Source organism: Poromitra crassiceps (assembly GCF_964638095.1).
Source record: "Poromitra crassiceps genome assembly, chromosome: 17".
NCBI classification, from domain to species: Eukaryota; Metazoa; Chordata; class Actinopteri; order Beryciformes; family Melamphaidae; genus Poromitra; species Poromitra crassiceps.
Window position 1 is genome coordinate 7,258,101 of NC_139635.1, and position 20,246 is coordinate 7,278,346.

General features: G+C 49.0%; 1 protein-coding gene across 1 annotated transcript in view; it reads right to left on the minus strand.

The window, feature by feature from the left end:
* The window catches only part of LOC310792025 (neuropilin-1a-like), a gene marked incomplete at both ends in the record, with an annotated part of 98,278 nt that overhangs the window by 69,211 nt on the left and 8,821 nt on the right, over positions 1 to 20,246 (minus strand). The window contains 2 exons of the mRNA XM_083653707.1: positions 5,585 to 5,812; positions 11,632 to 11,813. Coding sequence (XP_083509833.1) covers positions 5,585 to 5,812; positions 11,632 to 11,813 — 410 coding nt within the window. The remainder of the gene's footprint in view (positions 1 to 5,584; positions 5,813 to 11,631; positions 11,814 to 20,246) is intronic.

The following is a 20,246-nucleotide window of genomic DNA, read 5'->3' on the forward strand; positions in this document are numbered from 1 at the left end:
GAGTCCTCTCAGAACTGCCCTACAGCTGTGCAACAGTCTCTGACGCGGGGGACAACTGTTGCCAAAAAACTAATTCTGCAGGAATGGAAATCCCCCTCTTCACCTTCTTTTCAATTATGGTTGACGGACATGACCTCTGTCATACCGATGGAGAAACTTAGGTTCCTGAGGACCAACTCACTTAGAAAATTCTCAACTATTTTGGACCCGTTTTTAACTTACATTGATGAGGTTAGGGGCGACGGGTGATTTGCATGGCTGGTTTTTCATGGACCCCTTGCGTGGGTTCCCATGCACAATATCCCTTACAAGCACATACCGGTAAGCACCTTGTGGAGCTGGTGGCACCATGTTGCAATATCGAGCATCGTACTGTATGTGTGTATATATTATTTATTTATTTTTTCCTGTGACTGAGCTTGTTTGTTTGTTTTGTTTGTGTATTGTTAAAAAAATCTGAAAATAAAATATTGGGGGAAAAATTAGATTTTTATGTGGAAGGAAAGATTCAAATTTGTTAACACTACACTAAATATAATTATGAAACATAATGAAAAGTATATTATATACTGTTGTATTAAAAAATATAACTGAATTATTTCCTTTCCTATAAATATGTTTTTTTAAGCATTTCCATAAATTTGTTGAGGCTCCCCTAGTGGTCCCCACTTTGAAAACCACTGATATAGACATGCTGACATGACAGATTCCTTGACCCAGAAAACAAAACATAGGATTAGTGTAGAAACGGTCCATAATGGCCCACCGTCAGGCCTGTTCTTGGGGCAGTCGATGCCTACCAGCCGGCGCGCCAAGGACGTAATGATGATGACATCATCAACGATGACAATGATGTCATAGCATAGAGTTCACCTGTGAGGTCATCGGCGATGTCAGACATAGCACCGATGATGTCATAGTTCCCTCGAACGTTGTGACATCACCAATGACGTGATGTCATACACCGGAACGCAACCATATAAACACAGTGTTCCGTGACGCTACAACACATCCGAGAGATTCCTGCTTGGTTCCTTCGAGATTCCAGAGATTCCATACCTCTACACCCTAATAATGTCAACCATTAGCGAAACCAAACCCGGACCCGAACTGAATCCAAGCCATCTCACAACCGGCCAGGCCCTGGCGACAGACTGCCTTACACCCAGTCATACCAGTGGTATTTCAACCGCGTCCCAGGACCGACGAGTCGGCCCCTATCTCCATCCCCGTGATTCTGACCGATCAGAGCGCGTGAGCCCTCATGCACGATCCAGCACACTTCACGAGGCAAGCCCAGAAGCTTTGCCCCCAGCAAGCCCAAAAGCTTCGCTACAATTTGGTCCTTCGAGCCGGATCAGAGGACTTGCGACGCTCAGAGATGGAGCAGGAGTCAGGTGAGCTCGCTCTGGTAATGGCACCCCACCGACCAGAGGAGCAACCCTTCCCCCACCAGATCGAATCTGGATACCGCAGAGTATCCAGGGTTCGGAGTAGTACTAAAGGGCAAGACCCCCTACACTCCCACCAGAAGATCCACCAGGGGCAGGAACTCATCCGCAGCCACCACTGACTCCCTGCTCAGGCAGACCAGACAAGGGCCGATCTCCTAGCTCGAGAAAAGGCTAAGTTTGATGCTACGATCGTGCGCCAAAGGGAGACCAACCAGGACAGCACTGAATACTTCAAGGAATCCCAACGCACTGGCAGGTCCCATCAAGCTGGCCACCAGTCAAACCGGGACAGGTCAGGTCATGGAGGCTTGACCTATGACGACAGAGACGCCCATGTACCCCGCAGCCCCAGCGGGCGCAGGAGTCACCATCATCAGGGCGCAAGCCATCATGACGGAATATCTTCGGCCCAGGCCCTCGCCTATGACCCGGAGACCCCAGGCCGGTATGGGTCAGCCCGGTACCAAGGGGTCTGGCCCTCTTCCCGAGCAGAGCCTCGGTCGAGGAGCCCCAGTCACTCTCACTATCATAGCGCCAGCAGTTACTGCAGTCACCATAGTGCATCGCGACACTCTAGCGCCAGCTCACGGTCAACCGTACGCGCCCACGCGTATTCCCCAGCCCAAGCGGCAGCTTACGAGGAATACATGACACGATTGGCGACCGAGAGCCTTCGCTGCCAACACGCGGAGGAGGAGGAAGCCGATGCGGAGTACGACCGGCTGAATGAGCAAACCAGAGCGGCGAGGCGGGCCCGAGAACGGGTCCAAGCAGAGGCCCAACAGGCCCAAGAGGAGGCCCTCCAAGCTAGAGAGCGGATCACCCACCGCCTGGAGAGAAGCCGACACCTGCGGCAAGCTGAGCTGGCCCACCACGAGGCCCGGGTTTGTGCCCGGCTGCAAGTCGAGCAGGAGCACGTAGCAGCCCGGCCTCGCGCCTGTCTGCTTGCCGGGGACCCGGCAGTTCCACCTGTGCCTCTCACCTCCCACGACCAGGGTCAGGTCAGCACGGCGGCTCCAGAGCCAACGACCCAAACTACGGAACCCACTGTTCCAGTGCCAATGCCACCAACACTCCCACCTAGGACAGAGGTCGCCGACCCTGAGCATGCGATACAGTGCAATGGGGCGGCCGACCCCGCCACTGCGATACCCCACACTCAGGTAGGCACGGCGAACGTTGGGACCAACAGCACAGGGCACAGCCAGCCGGACGGCGTCAATCATTCCCACAAGATAGCTGGACACGACAGCTGGGACCCCCATAGAGGGTGGGGCCAGCCATCTCAACTACCTATTCCCAGAATTCACCTCCTGGCCCTGCCCGGGCTCATGGAGACAACTCCAGCCAAGACCTCTAGGGAGGCCAAGAAGTCCAAGCAAGTGGAGCAAGTGGACATACCTTTGCGGACGGCGAGGCAGGAGCCCCAGATGCTTCACGGGGCGGCCGTCTCCCTCATCGTCTCGCCGGCAATTTGCCCAGAGCAGACCTATTGCACCAAGAGAGCCTTTACGGAACCGAACCTTGGTCTAGGCGAGCAACCTTACCCCATCACCGCCCTGCAGCTGGAATCCCGCCCGAGGAATTTGCCCCTCCATCAGTTCGGGAGGATCCATCTTATCCTGCTCATACAGCACCGATGGAAATGGGAACCAGGCTGGGATGATCCAGTCCTACCCGAGACACTGCTGCAGGCCTGGGAAGAGTGGGAGGACGACCCACCGCAATCACAGGTAGCTGTTGTGGTCGACACTGCGTGGGGAAGGCCTCTTCCCGCACTCACCACCAGCAGTCGGGATTGCGGATCCCCCTTCCCCCTTCTCAGCCCGGATCGCTGGCCAAAGACACCCCGACTCCACACGACCGCGGATAAGAGCGGGGAGCTGAAGCCAAGTTACGGTGGCCTCAGGTCGGCCCCCCCCCTGCCGGAGGAGTGCACGACCGTCGGTGCCCTCAGTGAGGATCCCACACCGGCGCTCCACGGGGCGGCCAACGAGACACTAGGGGCAGAGGCCTCCCTCCAACGAGGGCAGACAAACTGCTTCCTCACCGACCCTACGCCTCTGAGGTTCCTCGACTGGAAACTCAAGCCACCAGAACCAGAGGCTCCTCACTACCGCAGTAGCTGGGTAGGATGGGTAGGATGGGTAGACCCCTGGCTCCTGAGCGGCTCCCGCGCTGACCTCACGCCGCTGAGTTTCCTCAACTGGAAACTCAAGCCCCCAGAGGCCATTACAGCTCGCTACTGCAGTAGGATCCCACACACACCCTGGCCAACGAGGACAGTCACCAAATCTTGGCTCTTGTGATGTACGGGACTGGACAACGGCGCGCGGACCCGTGCCTACACCCGGCTGGTGGCCAGGCGGACCACAGCCCCCCTCACTCCCAGAATAATCAACCAAGCCCTGCCTATACCAGGTGGGACTGGAGGGCCATTCCGGCCATTTCTGGAAGAATACAGATTCCCCACAGGAATCTGGGAGCGGCTGTAGAAACGGTCCATAATGGCCCACCGTCAGGCCTGTTCTTGGGGCAGTCGATGCCTACCAGCCGGCGCGCCAAGGACGTAATGATGATGACATCATCAACGATGACAATGATGTCATAGCATAGAGTTCACCTGTGAGGTCATCGGCGATGTCAGACATAGCACCGATGATGTCATAGTTCCCTCGAACGTTGTGACATCACCAATGACGTGATGTCATACACCGGAACGCGACCATATAAACACAGTGTTCCGTGACGCTACAACACATCCGAGAGATTCCTGCTTGGTTCCTTCGAGATTCCAGAGATTCCATACCTCTACACCCTAATAATGTCAACCATTAGCGAAACCAAACCCGGACCCGAATCTGAATCCTAGCCATCTCACAACCGGCCAGGCCCTGGCGACAGACTGCCTTACACCCAGTCATACCAGTGGTATTTCAACCGCGTCCCAGGACCGACCAGTCGGCCCCTATCTCCATCCCCGTGATTCTGACCGATCAGAGCGCGTGAGCCCTCATGCACGATCCAGCACACTTCACGAGGCAAGCCCAGAAGCTTTGCCCCCAGCAAGCCCAAAAGCTTCGCTACAATTAGCATATTTAAGTTTCTTGACTGGAAGCGGAGAATGTGTGCAAAGTATGTATTTTATGGTGGCCATCTTTGAAAATCCAAAATGCAAGTGTCCGTGTAATTGCCAAAATTGATTTTCTGACTCACCCTGCTTTGAAGATTTTGAAAATGTATAGTTTTGCTAATCTCCCAAAATTTTAAAACAAACAAACAAACAAACAAACAAACAAACAAAACAATAGTGAACCTATTAGGTTTGCTGCTTTGGAGGTTGTGGATGCGGGTGGGGTTATTGGGTCTGACCCAATTTTTTATTACATCTATGATCAGCATGATCAGCAGCAGAGCTGACCAATCTCTCCAGCCGACCAATGGTGGAACTTCATCACTCAGCGACTCAGTGACAGATATTTGCATTATGTAGAGCTGGTGCCACTAGTCATGGACCAGCTAAAAATATTCATCAACAATTTACTACTGAGACCTTTCGGGAAGTGTTGCATAGACACCAGGCACTGATATGAAACTACTGAGAAGTGAAAAATACTCCAGCGATAGCTTTGGGTGCAGATATTTTAACATAAATAAATATTTGTCCTCGCTCCCATTACTCACCCCAGCTTCATCCCACATCTGCTTCTTGTCTTTCGCTTTGCGTTTTCTATCCTCCGTGCTTTCTGCTTAACCACCATCATTCCATCCCCTCTCCACCTGCTAGCTGTCTCCCCTTCACTTGGCTCGTCTCTATCTAGATCTCTGTCTCTTCTGGACATCTGTTGTCTCTCTCTAGATCTCTGGCCGCATTTAGACTGCAGGTAGAAGTGACCCAATTCCGATTTTTTGCTCTCAAGTGGCATTTATCCGATACAGTATGTGTTATGACAGAGTAGCAAAACCAAGTATTAAAAATATATATTTTATCGAGGGGCACAAAATACTAACCTAGACCAGAAATTACTGTTAACTTTGGTTAGCAAGTTAGCATTTTTAGTTTTTAGAAAAGCCCCCCTCTCTCTCACCCCTCTTTCCATCTGAACCACAAACCAACACCTCCCCCTCACCTGCTGGGAATCCGTCCCAGATCTCCAGCCAGTCGTATCGGCAGAGCGCCCCCGGTGGCGGTGAGGTGTCCGGCTCCATGTCGAAGCTGTCAAACTCCACCACGATCTCTGACATCTTGGGGGCGAAGATCATGAAGGTGCAGTCCAGGTTGTTGGGGTATTTCTCGGGGAAGCCCGGTGTCTTGATGACGCCCCGGGGAGCCGTGAAGTTCCTGGAACATTCTGGACCTGAGTGGAGAAGAAGATGCTGATGAGTTTGTAAAGCTCACTGACTCGTTCTCACTCTGACTCGGGTCTGTTTTGGGAACTCTTATTAGCAGTGGTAGGCACGGTCAAATGAGTGTGTACTGTATATGTCTGTGCTGTGTATAGGTGGCCTCACTGGCCTGAGGCTGACCTGTGATTGGTTGCATGTGCGTTGTTTCAAACTTTCGATGGGACGGAGCTGCCTTGCGCTCCATGGTTGGCAGCGAATCACGGCTCGGATCCTGTCATGAGTGACAGGAGACACCCGACACCGGATACACATGGGACAAGTTAGCCCTGAAGCATTTCTGTCAGAAAGCCATGATGCTGCAGAAAAGGATAAAGGAGCTTGGACCTGACCGACCGGATTTAAAACTTCAGCAACAGGCAAGTGATCGGGTACGAGCTTACACCCTACACCCTACTTCACCATTTATTTCTTTATAAAAGTAATGTTATTTAATGTAACTGCTGTTTGTAGCATCTGTAACTTTGTGCTGCTTTTGTTGGCCAGGTTCCCCAAAAATTAAATATTTCAGTTATTCTTAACATTAAGTCAAAAGGTTTGACACACCATAGTTTTCTTCAAGACATCAAAACTATAAAATACCACAAATGGAATAATGCTGTGACCAAAAAAACAAATCAAAGCTATTTTATATTTGAGATCCTTTAAGGTAGCTGCAATCACTTCACGACAGTTTTCATGACATTTCATATTATTTTGAAGCAGCGGGGGCCGCTGCTAAATGTATATAGAGGAAACCCTGAACTATTGTAACTTTACTCACTTAGCATCCTGCAACTCACCCTGGCTGCTGCTAAAACCACACTTTCTACTACAGTAGTATGTCACTTGAGCATGTTATCCTTCTTAAAGTGTAACTTACCCCAAAACACTTTTTCTCAGCTTTCAACCAATATATATGGCTTTTGGGGTGGTATGTGAAGGATTCTGGTCAAAATCTCCACATTTGAGACCAATCTGTTACAATTTTACAAACCCCTATCATTTCAGCAGCATAAGTGCTCTCTATGGGTTCAAACCTGCTTTTTTTGTGCCCTCAAATAAATGGGCGATTTGGTACATCGTTACATCACGGTGGTATCTGCGCGTGCCAGAGCATGTGAGCGGAGCAGAGCGTGGAGCGAGCGGGGGGATTTTGGCTTGAGCGGGGAGCGGCGACCAGAGCGGTACCGGAGCGAAAGTTGGAGAGGCACCGATCACCCGCTCAGTACCGGAGCAAAAGTTGGAGCGGCACCGATCACTCGCTCAGTACCGCTCAGTCCCACTCCAGTTTCGATCACAACATGTTCGAAACAGAATGCATCAGTGCGTGGCTATGTGCACGCCCACTATTTTCTTGCCAGCTGCTGCGAGACGAGAAGGAAGACAAACGAACATGCAGCCGACTCTGCCTTTTTTTTTTTTTTTCCCCGATTTTTTATCCTATTTTATCCCCCATTAGTGCTCATTTTGATTTCTCAATCCTGGTTGCTACTCCATCCTCTGCCGATCTGGGGAGAGCCGAGACTGGCTCCATGCTTCCTCCGAGACATGGGCAGTCAGCCAGCCGCTTCTTTTCACCTGACAGAGGAAGCTTCACCGGTAGGACATAGCACGTGGGAGGTTCACGCTATTCCAACCAGTTCCCCTCCCTCTGAACAGGCGCCCTTAACGATCAGAGGAGGAACCACATTAGCAACCAGGATATTGCATGTTTTTGTGAAGGGGGTTCCTATATGAAGGAAACCCCCGGGAGGCACGGGGAGAACATGCAAACTCCACACAGAAAGGCCATTTTGCCGACCCCACCCGGGCGGTGGGCACTCGAGGACATGCGGACGGGCACGCATTCCTTCAGCGTTCACCTCGTCCCCAGGTGGGAATCGAACCCACGACCTTCGAGCTGTGAGGCGATAGTGCTTACCACTGCACCACCGTACCTCTGCCTTTTTATCTCTTTTATTCTTTTGAGCGGAGTGGAGAGGTGAGTGCGAGCGGGTGAAATCTGTATCGAGCGGGGAGCGGTCTGGAGCGGAGCGGTCTTGAGGGGCCGTGAGCGCTGGAGCGGGTGGAAAGGACCTACGTGATTATTACTGTAGTTCACGCGGCGCGAGCCCTTTAAGAGCAATGCATCATGTGTAATCGCCTACTGTGGCTGAAGTTAGCGGCTAGCTAGTTATGTTACATAGCAGTAAAACGCCACTGAATTACCAAATTTATATAACTTTTAACCATTTCGAGTAACACTGTTTCCATACGGATCACCAGCGTTAGTTTGTTGTTTATGGCTGGCTATATTTCTAGCATTCTCTATCTATCTACTGTATCTCTGATACACTGAAAATACTGGGAGGCGGGCCATAGCGCCTCTGTCGATGATCTGATTTGACAGTTCTGGGCACTGGCGTTGGCGTTGCCCAATCCTGGCGTGTTCCACCCCCACATCGATTGTGTTCTGGTGCAAAGCGAGTGGGTTCCAGGCATAGGTTCCAGGATGAAACACGCGCGAGCCAACTACATTATCTGGAGCAGCGCAGTAAATACAATATTCCTGGAATGCGAATTTAACTAAACAGTTACATCCTCTGCATTCTACATCAAATGAAGACATTGCCGTTTGTTTTATTTCGTATGTTACATACTTATTGGCCAAGTTATGTTAGTTATGGCCTAGGAATTCTGCCAGGGTAAAGAAGGGAGTATAGGCGGCCATCTTGCCTGCAGAGTTTTCAAAGACTCATGTACCCTCATGCTAAAATTGACTATAAATCCACATTAAAAAAATCTTCCCGGGGGAGGATGCCTCCGGAGCCCCCTAGGGGGTCTGAGGTCCCTCTCAGCTGTCTAACCCCCCCTCACCCCAATTTTGGATCACCAGCCGCCACTGATGGGGAGGGTGTCCTCTCGGTGTTCACAGATACCTCCCTGATGGGCGCCATCGGTCCTTGGTGTGTGGCCTGCTTTTTGACCTCCGTTTAATTGATAAAATACTCCACAATGCTGCCCCTCCACCATTGCAAACCTTTGTACAGTCCTGCTCTGAGATAAGAACTAGAGCACTAAGGTCTGCATCGAGAGGGGACTGTAACGTTCCTCTGAGAAGTCTGTATTCGCCCAGACTGCTTTCTCCTTTAAAGCAATAAAGGAGTGGGATAAGTTACCCAGTAATATAAAAAACCTTCCAACCTACAATAGTTTCTCCCGTGAAGCTAAGAAGTGGTTCCTGAGCAACCAGTGTTGCCAGCACTAACCACATGGTAGTACTGTCTGGTGTGTGTGTGTGTGTGTGTGTGTGTGTGTGTGTGTGTGTGTGTGTGTGTGTGTGTGTGTGTGTGTGTGTGTGTGTGTGGCATTTTATTTTTGGCACCTGTATAAATGTATGCATGTACTGTATGTATTCTATACTCAACGTCTGTTGCCTGCTGCTGTCTGGTATCTGGATGTTTTTTTTATGTATTTCTTTTACTTTATTGTCCATATTATCTTGTGATCTTTTGTACTAACCTATGCCCTTTCCCTATTTGAATGTGTACTGTTAGTACCTGTTTAATCGCAGGTCCTTCTTTTTGCTCATTAAAATATTGCATGTTTTCACTTTATGTATTTTATTGTGTTTTCTTAACTCTGAATGGCTTCTGAATCCGCCTGCCCATGGGACTCTACATGGAAAGTAGCCTATGGCTAAATCTGTAGATATCTTCCCCTATGGGGATTAATGTCTTATTGTATATGCTCCCTGTCAAATAAACTAACTAAACTAACTGCGAACAGAGACCATCACATCAACCTGCTGGAGCTGTCTGCAGTCATACTGGTCCTTCAACACTTTCTCTAGCTGCTACAGGGGAAAGATGTGAGGACTTTCAACTGCTCAATGGTGGCAATGTGATCGATGTTGGAGGCTGCCAAGGGCCTGTGACACTGGGCCACCAAGCACCTCTGTTCTCTCAAGGCTCTGCGTATTCTGGGGCGGGAAAACACAGGAGCCGACCTCATGTCGAGGGGTGGACCAGCTTCACAAGGGCGGAAGTGGATCTGTTTGCCAATCAGCAGAACGCTCACTGTCCCCTGTGGTTCTCCCCATTTTCCCAAGACGCTCCCCCACTGGGAGTGGACGTGTCTGGACTTTTACTCCCCTCTGGCTCATTCCTCCCTTGCTGATGTGAGAATGGCACAACTGTCAATCATCTTGGCCATGGCCCGGACCACACAATGGCACTGTGGTACACAGAGATGAGACAGCTGCTGGTGGCCCTGCCCTACACAGTCCCCCAGTTTAGGGTGCATCGCCTCAGGCACAATGGCGCTCAACGGCTGGTTCCTGAAGGGACAGGCTGATGCGCGCTGGTCTGGCAGCTGATGTAGTGGCAACCCATTCAGGGCGCGAGGGCTCAATCCGCCCATGCCAAATACAGGACAAAGTGTTTGGGTCTTGATAACTGGTGTGGGAAGTGTAACATTGATCCATTGAATGGATCTGTTCTCTCTTTCCTGCAGTCCCTGTGGGGGACCACTGTTAGGGTGTATGCGTCACTGCAAGGCGATGGTGAGGCACACACAAGCGGCAACCCCGCACTTGGACAGATGAAGTAAGTGCGGAAGTCCCAAAAACTTCAGTTCCTCAAATGGCCACTTGAGGATGGCTCTAAAAGGGAGTCAATCAGTTTTGGTCTCTATAGCTAATTTCACCTTTCATGACAACTGCGGAAGGGGTGAATTTTTATATAACTCATTTTTATACAACCAATTTTTATATAACCCATTTCGATTCATCACGGCATGCTGAACTTCCAGCTCTGTCACATACACCACACTCGACTTCACTACCATAGACTGTATGGTGAGGTCCTTGGTTTTTATTGGTCAATTCCGTGATTCCATCTGTGATTCTGTTAACGCGGATTTCATATGGTTCTACCTTCCCCCATCACAATGTGTGACTCCCCAGTCAACACTGTGGAGTCCTTCCGCTTCCTGGGGACCATCATCAGCCATGACCTAAAATTGGAACTGAACATCAGAGCTCTCACCAAGAAGCCACAGCAGAGGATATTTGTGCGGCAGCTGAAGAAATTCAAAGTGCCAAAGGCCACGATGGTGCACTCCATCGTCGAGTCCATCCTCACTTCCTCCATCACCGTCTGGTATGCTGCTGCCACTCTCAAGGACACAGGTAACAGACTACAGCGCATCATCCACTGTGCTGAGAAGGTAATTGGATGCAACCTGCCATCCCTCCAGGACCTGCATGCAGCCAGGACACTGAAGCGGTCTCGCAAGATCATGGCCGACCCCTCCCACCCTGGTCACAAACTCTTCAAGTCACTCCCCCTCGACAAGAGACTGTTGTCTGCCAAGACCAGAACCACTCGCCACAAGAACAGCTTCTTCCCAACCGCCATCAGCCTCACCAACAAGGCCCGAAAACCCCTTCCACCAAGGACCTCACCATACAGTCTATGGTAGTGAAGTCGAGTGTGGTGTATGTGACAGAGCTGGAAGTTCAGCATGCCGTGATGCCACCAAAACCTTCAAAAGTACGGCTATAGAGAAAAAAGGCCTCAAATGAAATACTATATTGGTATCAGTATCACTTTAAGGGTACTGGGATTGTAATGGTTTAAACCAGGGTTTAAAACCTTACCCTTTTGCCCCTTTTGAGTGGTTTGCGGACGACCGTGAGGAAAAAATCCAAACCGGTGACCTCTCAGCTACAGGACAGCCTCTCCGCCAGGTATAGTCCACCTTTCCACTGCTTTTAAAACACCCTCCCATCCAACCCAAGAGTGCTTACCTGTCTTGAAGACCTCGTAGCGCACGGAGAAGCCCGCCCCGTGGGTCTCGTAGTCGGACACAAACTTGATGAGCAGCTGGCTGCCATTGGAGATGATGGGCGACGGCGCAATCTTCCCACAGAACCTTCCCAGCATGGGCGCCTGCTCGCTCCCGCCGTTGTAAACTTCAACATAGTCGTACCTGAGGGAGAGAGTGGAGACGAGACAAGTTCAAGTTTATTAATGTCCCAGAAGGGCAAATTGATTTACAGCAGGCAGTAGTGGTTTTAAAAGATACACTCAGAACATTATTACTAGTTTGAAAGTAATAAAGGCACACTTCAATATTATACAATACATATACATTTGTTGTAATATGTACAGGATTCCAAAAAGACCGTCCACTCCCTGCTGCCGGTCGCAGCGTGCGCATGCGCCCTTTGCAACTAGCTCATCAACAAACGCAAGAGGCTGCCATAACATACAGCGCCAGTTTGGTCGGGGGGGGGGGGGGGGGGGGGAGGGGTGCAAAAGCTAGGGGATGTGTGAAGGCGGGGGGATGGGGTGACGGGTCAGGAGGGTTTGGTTTCTGCTGCTGCCACAAGCGTAGGTGTTCAGAACACAAGCCATGACGTTTGGATTTATTTACCTTATACGTAGATAATCTGAAAACCCATTGAGGACAAATCCTCATTTACAATGGTGCTGAGAGTTGAATGAATGCGCTTTCATTGTGGATTTGCATCCTCACGGTACACTGGGCCGATGCATGATTTGGCAATACAATTCTGTCTACAGCTGCAACGATATTGTCAGCCACACTCCTGGCTGCTAATATGCTGGTTGCTGCTGTGGTGTCTGGGCCAAATTTTGCCTTCCAAAAATTATTATAGGCCCTCAAAGACTCTTTGGTTTATGGTAAACAAAAGAACTGCCCCTACACTGTATGTGAGGTCCTCTTGTATATTGTACAGATCTATGCACTGCGAAACTCTGGAAGTCTCCGTGTAACCCGCAATAGAGAGCTCCAGGAACGAGTCCGGAAAACATCTATGCTAACACTTCTTGGTTCTGCACTGTTTTCGCCTATGGGATTTTTGAATTGTTTTTTGGCGCAATGCTTCTAATAAGGTCTCTGGGCAACGCAAGCTTAATCAAATGCGAACAAGTGTTCAGTAGGATAATCTTCACACATGAGGACCACTTTTATGAGTTTTTCGCATCGCTCTTGATGTGTTATCAACCAAGTGGTTGTGGAGCCCCACTGACGCGCGCACACCTGAACGCAATTCCCCATTACCAGCAGCTGCCACAGTGATTACGCACGGGGATCTGCCCATATCCCATCCCCTGCATGCTCAAATCTAACCAATGGTCAATGCAAATCACAACATGAAGTTACAACGCATATAAACGAGCCTGATTATCAATTCAAAAGAAAATGAGTCGCAAAATGTTGCTGGCTGCGGTGAATGCGAGCGCGACAGACAGAGGAAAAAAGGTAGCCTATACAACTGGTCCGATTTAGACATTTCAGAATGTTGTGTAGGCTATTATAACATTGCACCTGAAACGTGTGTAATGTATTACTCACAGTCACTGTATTCACTTCACTGAATACTGAATACTGAAGTGACTTCAGTCAGGAGCACCGCACCAGTGTGTGCTTTTCATCCACTCATCTCGCCGCTCAAATGCGCGCTCACAGGCAGCCTGCTGTCACCATGGACCGATTTCTGCCATTAAACATGATCTATTTACCCCTTTTGCACAACACTCGTCTTTCTGCTAGGTAGCGTTGCTTCAAAGTTCCGCTGCTTTTCCAAAGGAGAAGACGGGTCACATGACGTGCAAATGCGGAAAACGTGTTTCCATTACACTTTTGCGATAAACTGCTATATCGACACGTCTGAAAAACCACCTCATGAGAGCGCAAAAACGTTTTGCGATATTTGAGAGGTTTTTCGAAATTTACGTGTTTCCATTACCCAATTTCTATTGCGATATTTAGATTTTGCGCATATCTGAGGGTAATGGAAACACGACTAGTGTGGCGATATAGGACGCCGTTGGAATGAGAATGTGTTGCAGCAAGAGTGTGTTCATATGCATGTGTGCATTGTAAAAATGTGTGTGTGGGGCGTCCAGGTAGTGTAGCGGTAAAGTCCCTGCCTACCAACGCGAGGGGCACACGTTCGCATCCTTGCGTTACCTCAAGTCAAGTCAAGTCAAGTGTATTTGTATAGCCCTAATTCACAAGCATGTCTCAGAGGGCTTCACAGAAAATATGTCTAATAGCTGACACAACAGTAGTAAAATACAGTAGTAATAATAACACATTGAACAATCATATGATAGAGAAATATAGAATAAAATGGGTGCCATGCTTTAGAATAGTGGGGGAGGAGAGATCAGGAAGGGGAAGAGGTGGGGAGGGTGCAGGGGAGGGAGTGCAGGGGGAATGTGAGAGAGGAGAGAGCAGGAAAGTGATGAGGTGGGGAGGCAATGGGAAATGTTGGGGAGGAGAGGAGGTGGGGAAGGAGCAGGGGAAGGGGTAACGAGGAGAGAGCAAGAGAAGGGAGGAAGAAGGGAGAGCGGGCGGATGTGGGGGAGAAGAGAGCAGGGAAAGGGAGGAGGTGGGGAGGGAATGGGAAATGTGGGGAAGGAGCAGGGGAAGGGGGAAAGAGAAAGATAATGGGTGGCATGCTTTAGAATAGAATAGATGCCATGCTTTAGAATAGTGGGGGAGGAGAGTTCAGGAAGGGGAGGAGGTGGGGAGGGAGAGCAGGGGGAGTATGAGAGAGTATGTGGAGAGGACAGGGAAAGGAGGGGATGCCATGCTTTAGAGTAGAATGAGTGCCATGCTTTAGAGTGTGAGAGAGGAGAGAGCAGGAAAAGGCGGGAGCAAATCAGACAATCTGACTACTCTAGCCATTAACCGGAACTAACTAGAACACAGGGAATCTAACTAATCTACAGCCTAGTCTGCCCTGTCCCATTCTGCTCTAGTCTGATTTTAGCCTGAAAACTATAACAGGTCTACAGCCTACAGTTAGGCTGTAGCTAATCTATCGCCTAACCTAAGCTATTCTAAACTACCGGCAACCCTCGACCAGTGATGGAGAGCACCGATGCCCCCCACCCCCACACACATAAGGCGTGGGAGAGAAGGCCAGGCCGGGACACAGCGGTGCCCCCCTCCGCCCCCAGTGCGCGCAAGGAAACCTTTCCACCACATGGATTGCCTCAGTAACTTGTTGGCTGAGGAGGAACCTTGTGAGGACCGATGTACTGTAGGGGCCCAGCAATGGACCCCATCTGGGGAGCCCCCTCCGGGATAGGCCGAGAACATGCCAGGCTAAACCATTTACAGAGTTTCAGATTATAGAAATAAACTTGACAAAAGAACAGAAAATTGAAAATGTAAATAGTCCAACAAAAGGAATACGAAAATGTAGTCTTTAAATGATCCTAAAGGGCTCATTATACTCGAGCAAGCTCCGTGGGGGTGGAGGTCCGCGAGTCTCCGCGAGTCACCGTGCGGACCTCGCACTGGGGCAGATGCTATTATACTCAGAAGTGATCAGCCAAGTGATGAGCATGTATTGTACAATGGTAATAGTGAGAATTTCTGAAGAAGGTCCTTGTTGACCGAAACATCAAAAATAAATCGACTGGGAGCAAGTCAAGCAGTGTGCGGACTCTATTTCTTTTTATATGTTTCATTGCTTTTGTCCTGCACCTGCAATTTGAGTGGATGTGCGTGCTCTACTTTTTATAAATAGTGAGAACAGCCCATGAAAAGTCTCAATGAAACGCTATTATGTGCAGTACTGAGTGCGCTTTCACTCTCAAACGACCGTACATCAGCACATCACCAAACTTGTTTTTACTGAAAGCCGTTTTAGTTCTCAGCCCTGATTGCCTACTCTGTGCTGCTTTTAATCTCTCTCAATCATGCTCTCAAAACAACACATTTACTTGGTGAAATGACTGAAAACGAACAGTTGCAAATCAAAGTTTATAGCCTACCACATGGGTCAAGAAATGTGGGGAAAACACAGCTCAGTGTTCAGGGCTCAGTGGCTTGAAAGCGGCCATGTTTGGAGAGAAGCCGTGCAGAGGTCGCGCTGTGAGAAAATAAATCAGGCACACGGTGGGCGCCCTATGGAGGTAGCGAATAACCACGCCCAACAAATGTACGTCATTTGACGCGCCCGGCCCTCCCTCCACCCCCGTGCCCTTCACGGTGCCGCGTCTGTGTGGCGACAGGCCGCAGTGCCGACAGGTCGCAATGCCGATAGCCCACAAGCAGAGCCAGCTGAGCGAGGCGGCGTGCAGCGTGTCGGTGGAGCTATAACCTCTCCCAGCCCCCACGCCAAACCTAACCTCCCCCCATGCCTAAACCTAACCTCCCCCAGACCCTAACCCAAAACCTAACCTCTCCCAGCCCCCACGCCAAACCTAACCTCCCCCCATGCCTAAACCTAACCTCCCCCAGACCCTAACCCAAAACCTAACCTCTCCCACCCCCATGCCTAAACCTAAGGTCGGCATTGCGGGTGGTCGGCATTGCGGGTGGTCGGCATAGCGGGTGGACCCCGCCCTTCACAGCATGGTGAGCACAAAGCAGCCTTAAGATCAGGGAAGAAAGTTGAAAATGTAAAAAGGTAGAGTCCAAAAAATAAATAGAAATTTTAGTCTTTAAGTGTTCAGTTCAGGGAATACTAGCTAATTAGCTAGGTGAAAAGGGGGGAAAGGATCACGAGTTCCACGAGGGTGATCTGAGGGATCCATGAGTCCACATTGGTGGCATCGAGAGGAGAGGAGGGGAGGATAGGGGTCAGTGGTGATGATGAGGCCGGAGAAGTGGGAGAGGGCGTCAGGCAGGCGAAGGAGTAGTGGGTAGATGGGCCAGAGTGACGACAGGTGGCCAGGACGATGACGATCGGATCGAGGGGTGTGGTGGCCGTCGGCGGGCGGGCGGGGGTATAAGTCAGGCCAGTGAAGGACACCTGAGGAGGACGGAGAGAAGTGGGGAGAGCCACTACTGAGGAATCTGCACAGAGGTGGAACTAAGCAGCTTGGCAGCTAATAATTTCCTGTCTATACTGCTGGGACAACTGATACTATACTACAAAATCAAGTCTAAATTTATACTGAAACTGCTGCTGGCTACCTCCGGCTTGGCCGGGCGTCCATACAGGCACAGTTGGCTCATGTCTGCGGGAGGAAAGCCGGTTTGAGGCTATTTGTCCTGGTCGCTGCACTAGCGCCTCCTCTGGTCGGTCGGGGCGCATGTTCAGAAGGAAGGGAACTGGTGGGAATAGCGCAATCCTCCCACGTGCTACATCCTACCGGTGAGGCTCCCGCTGTCAGGTGAAAAGAAGCGGCTGGCTACAGCTCATGTCTCGGAGGAAGCATGGTGCTAGTTTTGGCTCTGCCCAGATCAGCAGAGGGTGGAGCAGCGACCGAGGCAGCAGGGGGAATAATTGACGAGGTACAATTGGGGAGAAAATTATTACAAATAAATGTGTGTGTGTGTGTGTGTGTGTGTGTGTGTGTGTGTGTGTGTGCGTGCGCGTGCGTGCGTGCGTGCGTGCTTGGGTGCGTGCACGCTTTATGTGTATGAGTGATTGTGGCACTCTGTGGTACATACACACTAATATGTGTGTATGTCTGTCCATCCACCTTATCCGGGATCAGGTCACAGAGGTAGCAGTTCCAGCAGGGGACCTCAAACGTCCCTTTCCCTGGCCACATTAGCCAGCTCTGACTGGGTGATCCCGAGGCGGCCCTCGGTCCCTCCCAGCTGGAACACCTCCCTATAGGAAGGCGACCAGGTGGCATCCTTTTTTCTTTTCTTTTTTACCTTTATTTATACAGGGGGAGTCTCACTGAGAGCAATGCTCTCTTTTTCAGGAGCGCCCTGTTCACATTTACACACACATTCACACCTGGAAGCTGACCAGTACAACCACAGTATGATCTGCTGGCCACTGATCAGCTTCACTGGAGCAGTTGGGGTTAAGGGCCTTGCTCAAGGGCACCTCAGTGGTGGTAATGAGGGAGGGGCAAGCGCTGCTTTTCACTTTCCCCACCCAGATTTATCCTACCGGCCTCGGGGATTGAACTGACGACCTTCCAGTTACAAGCTCGCTTCTCTAACCCATTGGGCCACCACTGCACCCAATGACATCCTTACCAGATGCATCAACCACTTCAACTGGCTCCTTTCTACGCTCTCCTCCGAGTCCACAGATGGCTGAGCTTCTCACCTTATCCCTAAGGGAGATGCCAGCCACTCTCCTTTGATATTTTGGTCGCTTGTATCCGTGATCTTGTTCTTTCAGTCATGACCCATCCTTCATGACCATAGGTGAGGGTAGGAACGAAGATCGACCGGTAGATGGAGAGCTTTGCCCTTCCAGCTCTTTTCTTCACAATGGTGCGGTAAAGCGAATGCAATACCGCTCCCGCTACTCCGATTCTCCGGCCCATCTGTATGTATGTATGTATGTATGTATGTATGTATGTATGTATGTATGTATGTATGTATGCTTGTATGTAGGTATGTATGTATGTATGTATGTATGTATGTATGTATGTATGCTTGTATGTAAGTATGTATGTATGTATGTATGTATGTATGTATCTATGTATGTACTGTATGTATGTATGTATGTGTATGAATGAATATGTACCTCAAATGTTTAGTATTTATGTATTTATGTTTCAAATTCATTTATTTTGAAGCATCATCATAGAGAAGATCATCATTTAGAAGATACTGTTTCTGTGAAGAACCTGGAGAACATGGTTCCATCGCATTAAGTGTGTGTGTGTGTGTGTGTGTGTGTGTGTGTGTGTGTGTGTGTGTGTGTGTGTGTGTGTGTGCGCGCTTGCGCGTGGGTGTGCGTGGGTGCGCATGCATGCGTATGTGTAGTATACAGTCATGTATGAAAGTTTTTTAAACATTGATAAGCCAAATGACTCCTTGCTTGGCCAATACATGGACATACATTCACCAAAACCAGAGATGTCTTGGTAAATTGAAAATTCAGACAAACTCAAACTGATCTCCAGTCACTGATCATCCCAAGGCAAACATCCACCACTATAGCCTAGATAAATAGGTTATTTCCATCAGGGCAGAAAAGCATTAGTGTATTAGTTTTTCCCTTAACTAATTCCCTGCCAGAGTTTCAAAGGACAAGTCGCCAGCCACCGCCAGGGTTTCTGATCATTTTCCCTCATATTCCAAGACCCACAGAATATTTTCTTCTATGACTATGTAAACACCTAATATCTCAAAAGACAGAATAAAGCATCTAATTTCATATAAAGAAAAAGTTTGGGTAACACTTTATAATAACGTTCAGTTGTAAGTCATTTATAAGCCTTTAGTTAATGATGAACTACAGTAATCACTTACAAAACATGAATATACATTTGTAGATGATTAATAAATGTTATGTTAACATATCACAAATGTGTTGTAAGTCATCTATATAAACTTTTAGTAAATCAAGTGTTCCTCACCTGTTATAAATGATGTGTAAATCATTTACAATTAATTTACAAGGCTTTCTGCAAGTGTAAACCATTCATCACACATAAATATCTTACATACAAGGGGGTAGCTCTGTCAAAATTGAGGCCAATGTGGAAGTGCACTTAAACCTGCATTCTTTCGAATGGCCTGCAGGGGGCGACCCATTGTTCTCTGGACTTCTGTTTTTTGACGTATGGCATTTTGACCATTGTCATCTTGGATCTCGACACAAGTCCAGGGGTTTCCCACAGAGCACGGCCTGCTATTGGTCCGTGATCGGCGAGCTGTGTGATCAGTGGACAAGCGACCTGTCAATCACGCCCCAAAACATAGTCTGCAACTACAACATAGTCTAAAACTAGTGATTAAGACCATAAATGCATTAGGAAAGTGTTTACTGAGGCAATACTTGAGGCTTCAAAACAGAAGTCCACAAACTAATGGGTTGCCCCCTGCAGGCAAAGAGGACACTTTCGCATTGGCTCCAATTTTGACAAACAAAGCTACCCCCTTGTATGTAACACATTTATGTGTCATGAATGTTTACACTTTAGATTAGGGGATGCAGAAAGCCTCGTAAATGAATTGAAAATTATTTACACATCATTTACAACAGGTGAGGAACACTTCATTTACTAAATGTTTATAGATGACTTACAACACATTTGTATTATGTTAACATAACACTTATTAATCATCTACAAATGTATATTCATGCTTTGTAAATGGTTAGTTCATCATTAACTAAAGGCTTATCAATGACTTACAACTGAACGTTATTATAAAGTGTTACCAAAGTGTGTTTCTGCCTTCTACCGTTCTTTAGTTATTGACACATGTAGGTAGTTTTCACTGAAAACACCTGTCTGCTAGTCTCTTAGAACAGACGAGTTGGCTTCCGCAATTTTCAAATGCTTCCGCCATACCGTCTGTATTTCGTGGGGGAGAATCATGCACCAACCGGAATGGGAAGCAGAAAGGCGGGTCTTCCGCTCATTAGTCCAATCAGAATCCAATATGCCGGCAGAAAGGCGGGTCTTCCGCTCATTAGTCCAATCAGAATCCAATATGCCGCATTCG